The sequence below is a fragment of the Diabrotica undecimpunctata genome, chromosome 1, assembly GCF_040954645.1.
Source record: "Diabrotica undecimpunctata isolate CICGRU chromosome 1, icDiaUnde3, whole genome shotgun sequence".
Classification (NCBI taxonomy): Eukaryota; Metazoa; Arthropoda; class Insecta; order Coleoptera; family Chrysomelidae; genus Diabrotica; species Diabrotica undecimpunctata.
This window is the reverse complement of record NC_092803.1, coordinates 35,319,251-35,332,539: the sequence shown is the minus strand read 5'-3', so window position 1 is coordinate 35,332,539 and position 13,289 is coordinate 35,319,251. Positions and strand designations below refer to the sequence as shown.

Genomic DNA, 13,289 nt, shown 5'->3' with positions numbered 1-13,289 from the left:
TACCGAACCCTTTTTAATAATGAAATAAATACTTTTTCCTAAACACAAATGTCGAACTCAAGAAAAATATACAGATAGTCAGTATGCATAATAAGTGGCCATGCAGGGATCATCATCATCATACAACCTCTTCTGTCCACTGCTGGACATAGGTCTCTCCCATTTTTCGCCACTATTCACGGTTCTGTGCTTCTTGTTGCCATTTCTTGGATATTCGTCTAATGTCGTCCATCCAGCATGTTGGTGGTCGTCCTCTGCTGCGTTTGTCTTCTCGTGGGCGCTAGTCAATTAGTTTTCTGGTCCATCTTGTGTCTTTCAGTCTCGCTATGTGACCTGCCCAATTCCATTTCAGCTTGACTATACGTTCGACGACATCACTAATACCTGTTCTTTTCCTTAAGTCTTAATTCCTTATTTTGTCTTTTTTTGTCACGCCGAGAATTGATCTTTCAATGCGCCTTTGTGCCACTCGCATTTTTAGTGCTGTTGTTTTTGTGAGCGTGAGAGTTTCTGCTCCGTATGTCATAATAGGAAGAACGCATTGGTCAAATGTCTTCCGTTTCATAGCTATCGGATAGCTATCGGAATTTCGGATAGCTATCGGAAATTTGGTCTTACTGATGTTCATTTTTAGACCTATTGTTGAAGATACGTTTTCTAATTTTTGTAACATTAGTTGTGCTTCACCCAAATCTTCGGTAATAAGTACTATGTCGTCGGCAAAACGCAGATGATTGAGCATTTCTCCATCTATTTTTATTCCTCTATTTTCCCACTTTAGTATTTTAAAGGCGTATTCGAGTACCGTTATAAATAATTAAGGTGAGAGAGTGTCGCCCTGTCTCACACCTCGCTTGATATGAATTTCTCTGGTGGTATCATGCAGTTTTACACGCATTGTGGCGTTTTGGTATAATGTGTGTACCATGGACGTATAAATACGTCCATGGTGTGTACTAATTTTGTGAGCCGGTAATCTATTCTACTATTGTTCAGAGCAGTTATAATGCTGTCTAATTCCACAGTGTCGAAGGCTTTCTGAAAGTCTACGAAGATAAGTACCAGTCTGTTATGCAGGGATACATGTTGACAAAACCTGATAATTTAGGCGATATCTTTGAGTGTAAATATTAGCATAATTAAAGTGTACAGGGAAAAACCAGATATGTCACTTTTTATTGAAATTCTCGGTAGAGACGCCTTCGAATTCTTCGAATGACGACCTTTATTTTAGAGTACTAAAACTGGGAAAAAAATTACCGTAGTATGGAGTAAAACAATGTCTAAAATATAGCGTACCCAATAAAAACCAACTTAGTCCAAACGTACAGGGGAAAAAACCAGAGATGGCATGTAAACAAACCGGCTGATGGAATATTCATTTTTAAGAAACATGCCATTATTATTGTAACCGCAAAAGTGTAATCTCTTGTTTGTTTGTGTGATTATTAATAAACGATTATGGGTAATAATGATTTGGAGGAGTCTGTTGAGAATAGAATTATGCCTTAAAAAAAAAGCTAGAGACTACCGGCCGGACGTCTCTAAAATGTTGAAGTTATCGCCTCATGAAGCTGCACAGCTTTGTAACTGCGTAAGGTTGAATTATTTTGAGGTAATTAATGAGGTATAAAGAAAATAAATATTGAGAAATTGTAATGCTTTGCACTCTCACGACGAGTTCGCAATTGCGGTGTGTGCCGAAGCTTTTTGTTCCATTCATGGGATAACAGAAAATAAAATAAATTATATAAAGAAAAGCCTCAAACGAAGTGATGCAGCTCCTAAGGACAGACGTGGAAAGCATGGTGCAACATATAGAAAACTGGACGACTTAACAAAAAGTTTGGTATGTGACCACATCAAAAGTTCAAAAAGGTTCAAAAGGGAAAGGGTCGTCAGAGCCATTATAGTCTGAAAGATACAAAAAGACTTATTTGCCAGATGAGCTTGCAATCAAAAAAATGTTTAACCTTTTAAGGAAAAGAATCTAAATGTTAAAGTCTCATATGAAATGTACAGAACAATTTTTAATAAGGAATTTAATATTGCTTTTGCTCTTGCTAATAAAGCGTTTTACTCAAGGAAAAGGCAAGCCAAAAAATCTGCAAAAAAAGCAACAAAAAGGAAGCCATCTGCATTGATTTTTTAAAAAATATTTCAATTCCGAAAATTGCAACTAACGATGTGTACTGTAAACGCCAATTGTTTATGTATGCCTTTAATATACATTTCCTCTCTTCTGGTCAGTCTATTTTTTATAACAATCATGACGAAATGGCTAAAAAAGGATCAAACGAAGTTGCGTTTTTTTTTCATTTTATCAATAATTACTTAAAAGACCTTCTTGAAGAACTGCAAATCTTCTGTGACTTTGCCGGAGGACAAAGTAAAAACTTTTTTCCCATTTATTCATTTTGTACTAAACATAAAATTCATAATCTGAAAGAAATAAATAAATATCACATTCCCTGTAAGAGGATATTCCTATTTGGAGGGTGACAAAAATGTAGGATTGTGAGATTTGAAGAGCCCCTTTGAGGTCCCAGAAAAGTATGAAGAAGTCACTGGGCGTTCTCGTTCCAAACCATCGCCGTTTGTTATAGTGAGTGTGTCACAAAACATGGCACTGGATTGGAAATCATTTTTAGACACAATATATTTACAAAAATGCCCATTTAAAACTTAGAGTTTGTAGGAAATAGGGCATCATCTGATGCCTTATACTACTGGAATAGCCGCCTTATCTACTACCGTTGAACATAAAATGGACCAGTACTATCTGGATTAATACGAAGACGCTTGGCCAAAACTCAACTTTAAGATATTGAGAATTTTCGCTGCATGTTCTGGTATACGAGGGTTATAAGAAACTTTAAAATAAAAATGAGATTTATTTCCTAGATTTTAGTCGCTTTCGTGGTGTTAAGTAATATACGACCTTACCTAGATGGTGGTCACTGAGAGTGTCGTATAATTTGCGGAGCAATGTTTTGTGCCTTACTGTGTCATAGGCTGCTGTCATATCTATGAAAGCAGCCCCTGTTATCAGTTTTTCTTCAAAGCCCTCTTCAATGTGTTCTGTTAGTGCGAGGACTTGACCGGTGCAAGATTCGCCGGGTCTGAATCCTCGTTGTTATGGGATGAGGTGCTTGTCGGCATTTTTTTCTATTCCGGCGAGTAGAAGTCTCTCGTATAGTTTGAAAAAGTGACACAGCGAGATAGGGGTTTTCTGGGTCCTTTCCTGGTTTTAACAAGACTATTACTTTAAAATCCACTAGGAAACTAATTTCCTGTAGCTGGCTGTATACCATGTATCACAAAATTTTTTATTTTAAATCCTTTATAAAAGGTATATAATAAAATACCCAAACGGGCTATATCACAATTACATTACAGAACGTTTTCGGAATGTAAATTCCATCATCAGTGTAAATGTTGTTAATTTATAGTTATGTTACATCATATATTTTTACAAATTAGGATGTTCAAGTTACCGTTAGAATTGGTAACATGGCAACGTATGGCTCTACATCGGTTACATGGTCCTGAGACAAAGTGTCTTCGAGGACCTGTTGATGTTGACCTGGTGACAAAGGTACCATTTTTCATTTATTTCACAAAACAAGTGATTATATTTTGTCATGCATGGATTAATTTTTATGCAAAACACTTTCACCCGTACAGATTTGAAAGGTATTTTTAAGTACTTTCAAGAAGATCTCCTGAGTTTCCCCAAAAATTTCACCATTTTCAAGTTATTTAAGGTTGAAGATTTCAAATTTCAATAGCTCCATTCGTATTAAGTTTACAGAAATCATTAAGAAACGAGCCTCGTTTTATTAGCTAAATTTGTGTTTGGAGTATTTTTTTCGATAAAACGGATTTTTTGGGTATTCGTGAAAAGTAGTTAATAAACATGCGTTTTTTAAATGGAAAATGAACAGGTTTAATCGTGAATAACTCCAAAGTATCAACTTTCCAAGAAAAGTCATTAAATAAAAATTGCTTAGAATAGGTCAGTCTATTGACTTTTAAGGTAATTTTGACTAAGAAACTTTTCACCCCCTAGGACGAGTAGCTTTCATCCCTAGGATACTATGGTAAATACTACCTAAACCTAAATTTTTAAGCAAATTCACTTGGGGTAACAAAATTCCACGCAAAAACGGCCCATGACTGGACTAATAATAAATAATATAATCATCAATGTACCAGAAACTATTCCAACAAAACACTTATTAAAGCTTTTACCTCTAAGCGCCACTAAATTTTTTGTCCACAACAGTGGATCAGAATTTTTAGATTTCTGGTTTGTATGATCCATAAAGTGATCAAAATGTTTGATTGTAATATCTTTTATTAGTTCTGGGTCTTTAATTAACATCATCGGTTTAAAAAATCGATATGTTCCAACATACCTAAAAAAATAAAACGGTTATTAATTTTTCCTATAATTTATTAAGTTATTGGTCAGCTATTAAGGAGAAGGTCAGAATCCGTGATATTAAGACGATCGAAAATAAGACTATTGAGAGCATTGATACACAAACAATCAACGACAGAGTAATTGGTGTTTTAGTGTTACCATTCTGGATGGGAATCAGTTTTAAAAATCGTTTTCTAATAAAAAATTTCTAAAAAGAAATACGGTTTAAGTTAATAAGAGGCAAAAGTTATTGATCGCTAGTTAAACGAGAAGGTCGTGTGTTGTGACCCGTGATAGATATTCGTAAATCGCAACAGTTAATTGGATCCCAAGCCGAAAAAAACCCCGAATGGTGTCTTTCTAATAATTCACACAGGCGATGGATGTCTCGGATTTCGGATCTTTAATTTAAAAAGAGTCTTACGCAGGGATCATTTAACGCCCAGATTGGTCGAATTCTTTTAAAAACCATATATAAAATTTAGTCTGGTCCATGACCGGCCGCCACTGGATCAAATTACTTCTTGACAATAAGCCAACCTTACGACTAAACATGCTAATACACTCATGGACAAAAATATGGAATATTGTGGAATTTTATAATTTTTTTAAATAAATTCTGGCCAATCAAGTCGTTTATTGCAAAGAAGAGTTTATTTTAACAATGTTTAATGAACAGTTTTACTTAAATACTAATTCAAATTGCTTAAACAAGTCTTTTTAATCGAAACCAGTGCAATATCAATAACAAGTATTTTCCTCTGTACCCTTTATTACTGCTTGCATCCTTCTTGGCGTGCTTGCAAGTAAATTTTGGACATATCCGACACATTTTGGGATAAGCTTTATCGTATTTGGAACGAGATCTCTTTGTAGTATCCGGCGTTTTAGCTGATCCCACAAGTGGTTTATTGGAAAATAAATTAGGGCTAATTGTTGACCAATCCATTTTTCGAATTTGGACCTCATCAAGATAATTATTTACTATGGCAGTAGCATGTGGTCGGGCATTATCGTGCATAAACATGAATGCAATCCAATAATCCAATATAACCAATATATGGCAAGGCATGATCTTGCAGGATGTTTTGAACTAAGAGTCACCAGTCACCCTTCCAATCACTTTTAGAAGTACGGTACATTCTTCCCAAGTAATTACTCTCCAAAGCACTATGACAATATCTCTAAAATAAACGGTCGTGGCGAACCGTTCTCCAACTCTTCTGTAGACTTGGTTTCGACCATCTCACTTCCATAATAGGATTCGGGTCTCACTAGTAAAAAAAACATCTTTCCAGTTGTCGATATTCAATTAAATATATGTTCTTCTAAATTCTAAACGATAAGCTATATGGTTTTGAAGAAGACGTGGAACTTTGACAGGGCGTCTAGGCTTTAAGTTGGCTTCTTTTATTCTCTGTCTAACTGTTTTTGAGTACCCATTAACATGGTTAATATTTAGTACACCATTTCTGAGGTGCATATATGTCAATGAATGATTTCGTGTAAAATTAAGAACCAAAAAACGGTCATTAATTGCGGCTGTGCATTTTGGGTGTCCTTGGCCAGGCCTTTGTACAAAATTTCCTGTCTCGGGGTATCTTTTAGTATTCGAAACTGAAGATCTACTTCTCTCAAGTTGTCATACGATATCTTTTTGTGTATATTCTCTCGTACATAATTACAATACGTGCTGCTTGGACTTCATCTCAGTTTCAAATTGGTGGCATACTTATTTTAAATTTAGCTAAATCAAAACAATTTTTAATTAAACTTCATAAAAAAAACTAAAAATAACCGAATTAAAAAAAAATTCCAAAACATTCGATGTTTTTGTCCATGAGTGTATATACGAGAGACAATCTACATGTAAACTTATCACTTTTTATTAAAAATTTGGAAGTTGTACCTACCTGGATTTAGGGAACATGTTGTAACTTATCACAGACATTTCAACAATGCTAGTTATCTTGAAGAACAAATTATACATGTTTTTAAGTATAAATGTGATATCCGCCTGGTCTACGTTTAAATCTTTCCAATAGTGCCAACGTTTTCTCACAAGGAAGCATAGTGCAACAGTGAGACCTGCTGCTATCAGCATTAACATCAAAAACATAATTTTGTCAGTAACTAAATCTGAAATGAAATTGCAAAAATTATCATCCACTATTTTTATAAAATGAAGATATATCATCATGCATACAAAACAGTAAAATATTTTTTATTAGTACTAAGATGTGGTAATTTGGTAATTTATTTTTTATTAACCCTCAAATGGCGTTGTGAGGTCAGGCGGACCCCCAGTACTTTTTAAATCCATGTAAAACATGCAAATTTATCATTTATGCCTGGCCATACCATCTACCTTTAAGTTGGTGTACTCGTAAACCACTCCGATATACATGCAACTGTGATTCAGTATTGCTCTGAATCTGAATAGCCAGCGGTAAAGTTCATTTGGGGCCTGTGTGGTATCACGACGCTAATAGTGATTTATTTGGGAAATGGCAGGTTCTTCCAAAAAAAGTGTGTTTCAGAGAGCTCTTTGATGAAAGTGTAAGGCGGTGGTATGATGAATTAGAGAGCGAGTTTAGTGATTATGAGGACTACAACGACAAAGATTTTTCTCCAGAGAGTGACGGTAACTCTGATTCTGAGATGGAAGATCAGGGGGACAATGCTGAAACACAAGAAAGTCAGGATATATGAAGAAGAAGAGGGGCTAGAAACAACAAATGGAAAGTTTTATTTTGGTAGAAATTGATAAGTGGTCTGCTTTTCCGGCCTACCCAAATTTAAATATTAGAGCAAAAAAACACAATCTGGTAGAAGTTCGTTCGGGGTTAAAAGGATCTGCAAAGTGTGATAAGATCTCTGATCCCTTAAAAATATGGAGCCTTCTTTTCATAGAGGATATGGAAAACGAAATAATTCTACGGACAAATAAAAAGATATTGTTATTTCAAAATAAATTTAGCAATTCTGATAGAACAGAACTGAGAGAACTAACAAAGAAAGAATTTATAGCGTTTCTCGCTATTTTGTATTACTCTGCACTTTTCAAGTCAAGTGATGAAGACTTGCAAGAAATATTTGGAAAAGATGGAACGGGACGAGACATATTCAGATCTTTTATGTCTTTGAAAAGAGTATATGTGTTGCTCGCATGTCTAAGGTTTGTTGACTGAATAGTGTAAATATTTTATTGCTTTTGTTGTAGATTTTATAATGCAAATGATCGAAAAGAACGTAAAACTAATGATCGAACTGCAGCAGTGTCTTGGTTATTTAAGCGTTTTGTAAAAAATGGCCAAGACTGTTATTCTATGGGAAAATTGTGTTGTATAGACGAAATGCTGATGGATTTTGCGGTAGATGTTGGTTCCGCATATACATACCTAATAAAGCTCGGAAATAGGGACTGAAAATTATAGACTTAACATACGCAAGTACCCACTATTTCTATATGGCTATATTTACTGTGGTAAGGATAGTGATAGTTTTTCTGTAACAAATTAGTAGAGATGTTTCATAAAACCAACACAAGCGGTATTGAGACTGTGTCATCCAATTGCTAATTTACACCGAAATGTTACATAAGAGAATTAGTTTCCATGGAAGTCTTGGAGGCATTAAAAAAAGCGAGGACTGACCTATGTTGGCACGCTCAAGCGAAACAAACAGGAAATACCTATGCAGTTCCTTACAAGTCGGAGCAGAACTGAAGGATCCTCCATTTATGATTTTAAAAATGATTACACTATAACGAAAAAAAATGAAGACAGTTATGTTAATATCATCAATGCACCAAACCGAATGTGTGGACATAGAATCTGGTAAACCCGAAAGCATTTGCTTCTATAGTCAAAAAAAGGCGATGTGGCGAAGGGATGCACTAGATCAAAAATGTATCACATATTCTACTAACCGGTGAACTAGGCAACTATTTTTTTACAATATTGGATATTGCAAGTATCAATGCACAAATTTTACATGGATGGTATAAAATCAACCAAGCCATAGATAGAAAAACCTTTTACAAAATTCTTGCAAGACAACTTGCAGAACCATATCTCAAAATTTTCGATTATCTAGGGAGCTTAGCATGGGTATCAGTAGAATACTAAAGAAAGCTTTACCTGATGCAAGGAGAGGAGAATTAAATAACCAGCACCAGAAACGAAAGAGATGATTTTATCTATGATCGAAAGAATGATAAAAAACAAAAATATCGTGCAGTAAATGTTCCCGACTTGTGGCGACTGCAGGGCATATGTGTGCAAGAATTGCGTTTAGAAAAATATTACTTGTAAATAGTTCGCAGTTTTGTTGATAATAATATATTTTAATTAGCGTATTTTTATATTTTAGTTCCTTGTTCTTTATGTGAAACGAAAAAATTAAGAAAGAAGATTTTGCTTCCAGAAAACTTTGAAAAATTATGTTACATTTTTTTAGCATTTGTCATTATTAATGAATCATAAATAGAAAATGGGTTTTACTCCAGCTTAAATAATTACAAATTATAACTGAATAGTGAATTATATCTTTATTAATTTCACAAAAAAGTAAAAAAAAAATGGGGTCCGGCAGACTCCAAGACGCAGGTTAGGGGTTAAGTATAACCTAGGAAATAAAGCACAAAAATCATTCTTACTATAAATTTTCCATATTGACCGTATTTTATTATGAAGAAATGAAAAACTTTATTTGTGCATTAGAAAAATGGATTTTTAAAAGGGCATTTTTAGGTATTTTAAAAAGTTTATAGCTCAATGAGTATTAATAAAAGTTAGTTAGTTATTTAGCCAATTTAGATTAATGCTGAAATGGAAGAAGATGATGACGAATCATCATCATCATCCAGCTTCAAAAGTCCACTGCTAAACGTAGGTATCTTCCTTGTGTTTTCAACCCCGTCTATCTTGCGCTTCTCTCATCCAGTGTGATGACGAATAAGAAACTTCAAAAATCAAGATTTTTTTCCATATTTTTATACTGGTGTTAAACATTATTTTTTATATCGCTGTATTTTTCAAACTATTTAAATGCTTAAAACATAATGTTGGGCTTAAATATGATTTATATCTTCTCCTTTTTCTAGTGCCCTCACCACTAATGAAGGTAGGCTATAACCATTGCAAATTCGTCTTTATCTTCTGCTTTTCTTAAAAGCATTTGTGTGTTTAACCCGGTCTAGTCGCGAATGTTTTTCAGTCAGGATATTTGTCGTCTACCAGAAACCCTTTTTCCTTTGATTTACCCTTCATAATCAGCTGTAACAACTCGTACTTATCATTTCTAAGTATGTGCCCCAAATATGCTGCCTTTTGCCTTTTAATGGTGGTAAAAGTTGTCTGTCACTTCCTATTCTGTGCAACACCATTTCGTTCGTAATATGATCGTTCCATGGTATTTTCAAAATTCTTCTAAAAAGCCACATCTCAAAAGCTTCCAGTTTTCTCATTAACTCAATATTAACAGTCCATGTTTCGACACCATAAAGAAGAATAGAGTGGATATAACATTTTACCATCCGATATTGGATTTGCAGATTGAGTCTTTGGTTACTCAGAAATTTCCTCATCTTCAAAAAGGCTGCTCTTGATTGCTCTATTCTTGAGTGAATTTCTGATTTCAGATTCAGAACTTCCGTAATCCAGACTCCTAAGTATTTCATTTTGTGCACTTGCTCAATATCTTCACTTTTTGTCTGGATCCATGTAATGACTTTGCCCCTCTTACTGATAACCATGGTTTTTGTTTTCTTTATGTTTATTGTTAAACCAAACTGTTCCCTAGTATCACAAATTGTGTTTAGTAACGTATGCAGGTCTGTCTCACTTTCAGCGATAATGACTGTATCGTCAGCATAACGGATGTTATTTATATTTTCACTATTTATCCTGATCCCTTCTGTACAGTTTTCAAGTGCATGCATAAACAACTCTTCGGTATATATATTAAATAGTAATGGTAAAAGTACAAAGTCCTGTCTGACTCCTCTACTTATTTGTTGCGCATCCGTGCTATTTCAATCTAATGTTACCATAGCCAGTTGGTTCCAATAGAGATTTCTCACTATGTTAATGTCATTTTTGTAGAGCCCTTTTGTCTTTAGACGTTCCATGAGAATGATCTTTTCGAAAAGATCTTTTTGTTGGTCTCGACATTTTTGAGCAAGAGTTGCGAAACTATACAGACCTTCCACTATTCCGAAAGCCAAACTGTCTATTACTCATATCCGCTTCTCACTTTCTGAATATTCTTGCATGTATAATCTTTAAAAATGTTTTTAATAAGTGCGATATTAAGCTGATTAATCTATAGTCATTACACTGTTTGGGGTTCTTGGCTTTTAGTAGCGGAACAAAGGTCGTAGTAGCCATTGTGTAGGTATCTGACCAGATTTGTATATTTTGTTAAAGAATATATTTATTGCACTTAAATTGTTTTCGTCTATAAGTTTAATCAGCTCGATATGAACTTCATCTGGCCCAGGGGCTCTGCCAGATTTTGAGTTGTTTATAGCATGTTGGACTTCAAATTTTAATATTATTGGAGCTTTCTCGTTATCAATTTATGTTGGATCCATTCTTGTGTCCATGAAAAGATCTTCAATATATTTAGTCCAAACTTGTTTTATTTCAATTGGGTTATTAATAGGTTTATTGTTTTTGTCAATTAATCGGTTGGGTGTAGTTGTTCGTAATTTTCCAGATAATTCTTTCACTTTATGTAAATTATAATGATCATGCTTTTTCTGCAATTCTTCCACTTCGATGCATGTTTCCATCATCTACTTTTCTTTGGCCTTCTTTATTTTGTTCCTTATTAATTTATGTTTTTCTTTGTACTTATTTGGGTTTTGTTTCAATATTTTCTTCTTGGAAAGAAGATATGGAAAGAATATTCGAAATTAGAACAGTAACTATACGAAGAGACAGATGGCCAATCGGAAGAGAAAAAAAGTACGTCCGAGGAAAGGGGTCTGATAACCCAAAAAAAGTAAGTAAGTAAGGGAAGGCTAAAAAAATCGGTTGCCTGTAAAGTCGGTTTTACGGGCGAAGATTTTACGTGACAACGTCTTTTTCTCGGTAGAATATTTATTGATATGAATATTATTAAATTGCACAATAGGAACAAGGAATTGAATGAAAATAAGAATTGCATTACCGATTTATTAGGTATTTTATATATTATTTATATTTTATATATTATATTTTTATATATTATTTTATATATTATTTATTTTATATTATATTATTGATCTTATTATTTTCTACAAAATTATTTGAAAATTTTTTCGATATATCAATTAGTTGCGGAGATATCGATCATTGAAGTTATTGTTTGCTACCAGTATTTTATATATTTGTTTTTTTCAGTTATAAAAAATTACTATTTCCAATTGTGTCTACCAAGTATGGTCACATGTATTTGCCTACATATTAAATAATAATAAGTACAGATAATGTTATGTGACGTTCACTTCTGATTATATATATATATATTTTAATATTTTTAATTTTAAAGAATCAATTTGAAAATCAAAACGCTTATTCAGATCGAAGGTTCAAATTTTTGCTAAATAAATTTGAAATTAATTAAAATTTGTAAATGTAAATGGTAAAGTTGAAAATTAAAACATTTACTAAAATTGGAATTTGAAATTCTTCCTAAACACAGTTAAATTCTAACTCCGCGCGTGGTGATTGGTCGGTTTAGTTCGTTTATTTGGTCGCCCTGTTTTGACAGGTTAGAAGTTATAATTTGTTATTTTAAATGTTTGACTAGCAATACGCGCTGTTTCTTCTCAATCGACTGAATTACGATTGATTGCAGAGTGATTTAAACTAATAATTTACTTAACACTATCAACATTTGTCAATAGTATGACATAACCTATAAACTCAGTTTCTCAACTTTTGTGTCAATCTAACAATTAATCAATCAATCATAGTTTACGATAATGAAATATTAGTGTACAATTATTTACCTTTATTGTTGTAGTTGTTGTAAATGACGAATCTAAGCACTCCACATTTTCACTACAGACACAGCTGACGATACTTTCAACGATTTTTAACTTTAGCGATTCAACGCGCCTAATTCTCTAGTGCCGCGCGCAGCGGACCGATCATGTTTGAGTGGGAGAGAGACGCAAGGCATTCGCCGGTCCGGCGGGCCTCTCTCTCGTTCGGCGACTCACTGTAACAGACGTGAGCGGGCGTTACACTTTTTCTTAAATGACTCCGAGCCACAACCTAATTTAAGACGTTGTCACGTCAAAATCAAAGTAACACAGGCATGAGTCTATCAACAATGCAGGAAGGGGAAGAATTTACTGTAGTGAAATACAAAGACAGTAATAACGACAAAAAACTTACCAAATAATGTTTTACAAACTGAAAAAGTGTTCCTTGAATAACAACAACAGTCTTTACCCGTCTCTTTATTGGCAATCGCATCGACCTTGGTTGTTAAAATACTAAGTTTATGTGCAAAAAAGACTTAGTACAAAAGTGCGCCTCTATTAAGTTCAATTATTATGAAACTAATGCGCAGTGATGATCTTTAAATATTTGTATAATGTTAACGCTATTAGAACATGGTAGATATATATCCTATTAAAACTGTTTAAACAAAAGTTTTGTACTGAGTCTGGCTTTTCTTATTTACTTTAGATGAGTTAATAATTATATGGTTTACCTATATCAGTGTTTATTTTTTGGCAAATATCCTTCTGTTTTGTTAGTGATTCGTAATAAGTATATATTTTACCTTTAATAATAGATATAACGATATATATATATATATATATATATATATATATATATATATATATATATATATA

General features: G+C 33.6%; 1 protein-coding gene across 1 annotated transcript in view; it reads right to left on the bottom strand.

The window, feature by feature from the left end:
- LOC140437839 (uncharacterized) overlaps positions 1–13,289 on the bottom strand; it is a 47,509-nt gene that overhangs the window by 9,026 nt on the left and 25,194 nt on the right. The window contains exons 9-10 of the mRNA XM_072527649.1: positions 6,343–6,568; positions 4,255–4,421 (exon numbers count right to left, since the gene is read on the bottom strand). Coding sequence (XP_072383750.1) covers positions 4,255–4,421; positions 6,343–6,568 — 393 coding nt within the window. The remainder of the gene's footprint in view (positions 1–4,254; positions 4,422–6,342; positions 6,569–13,289) is intronic.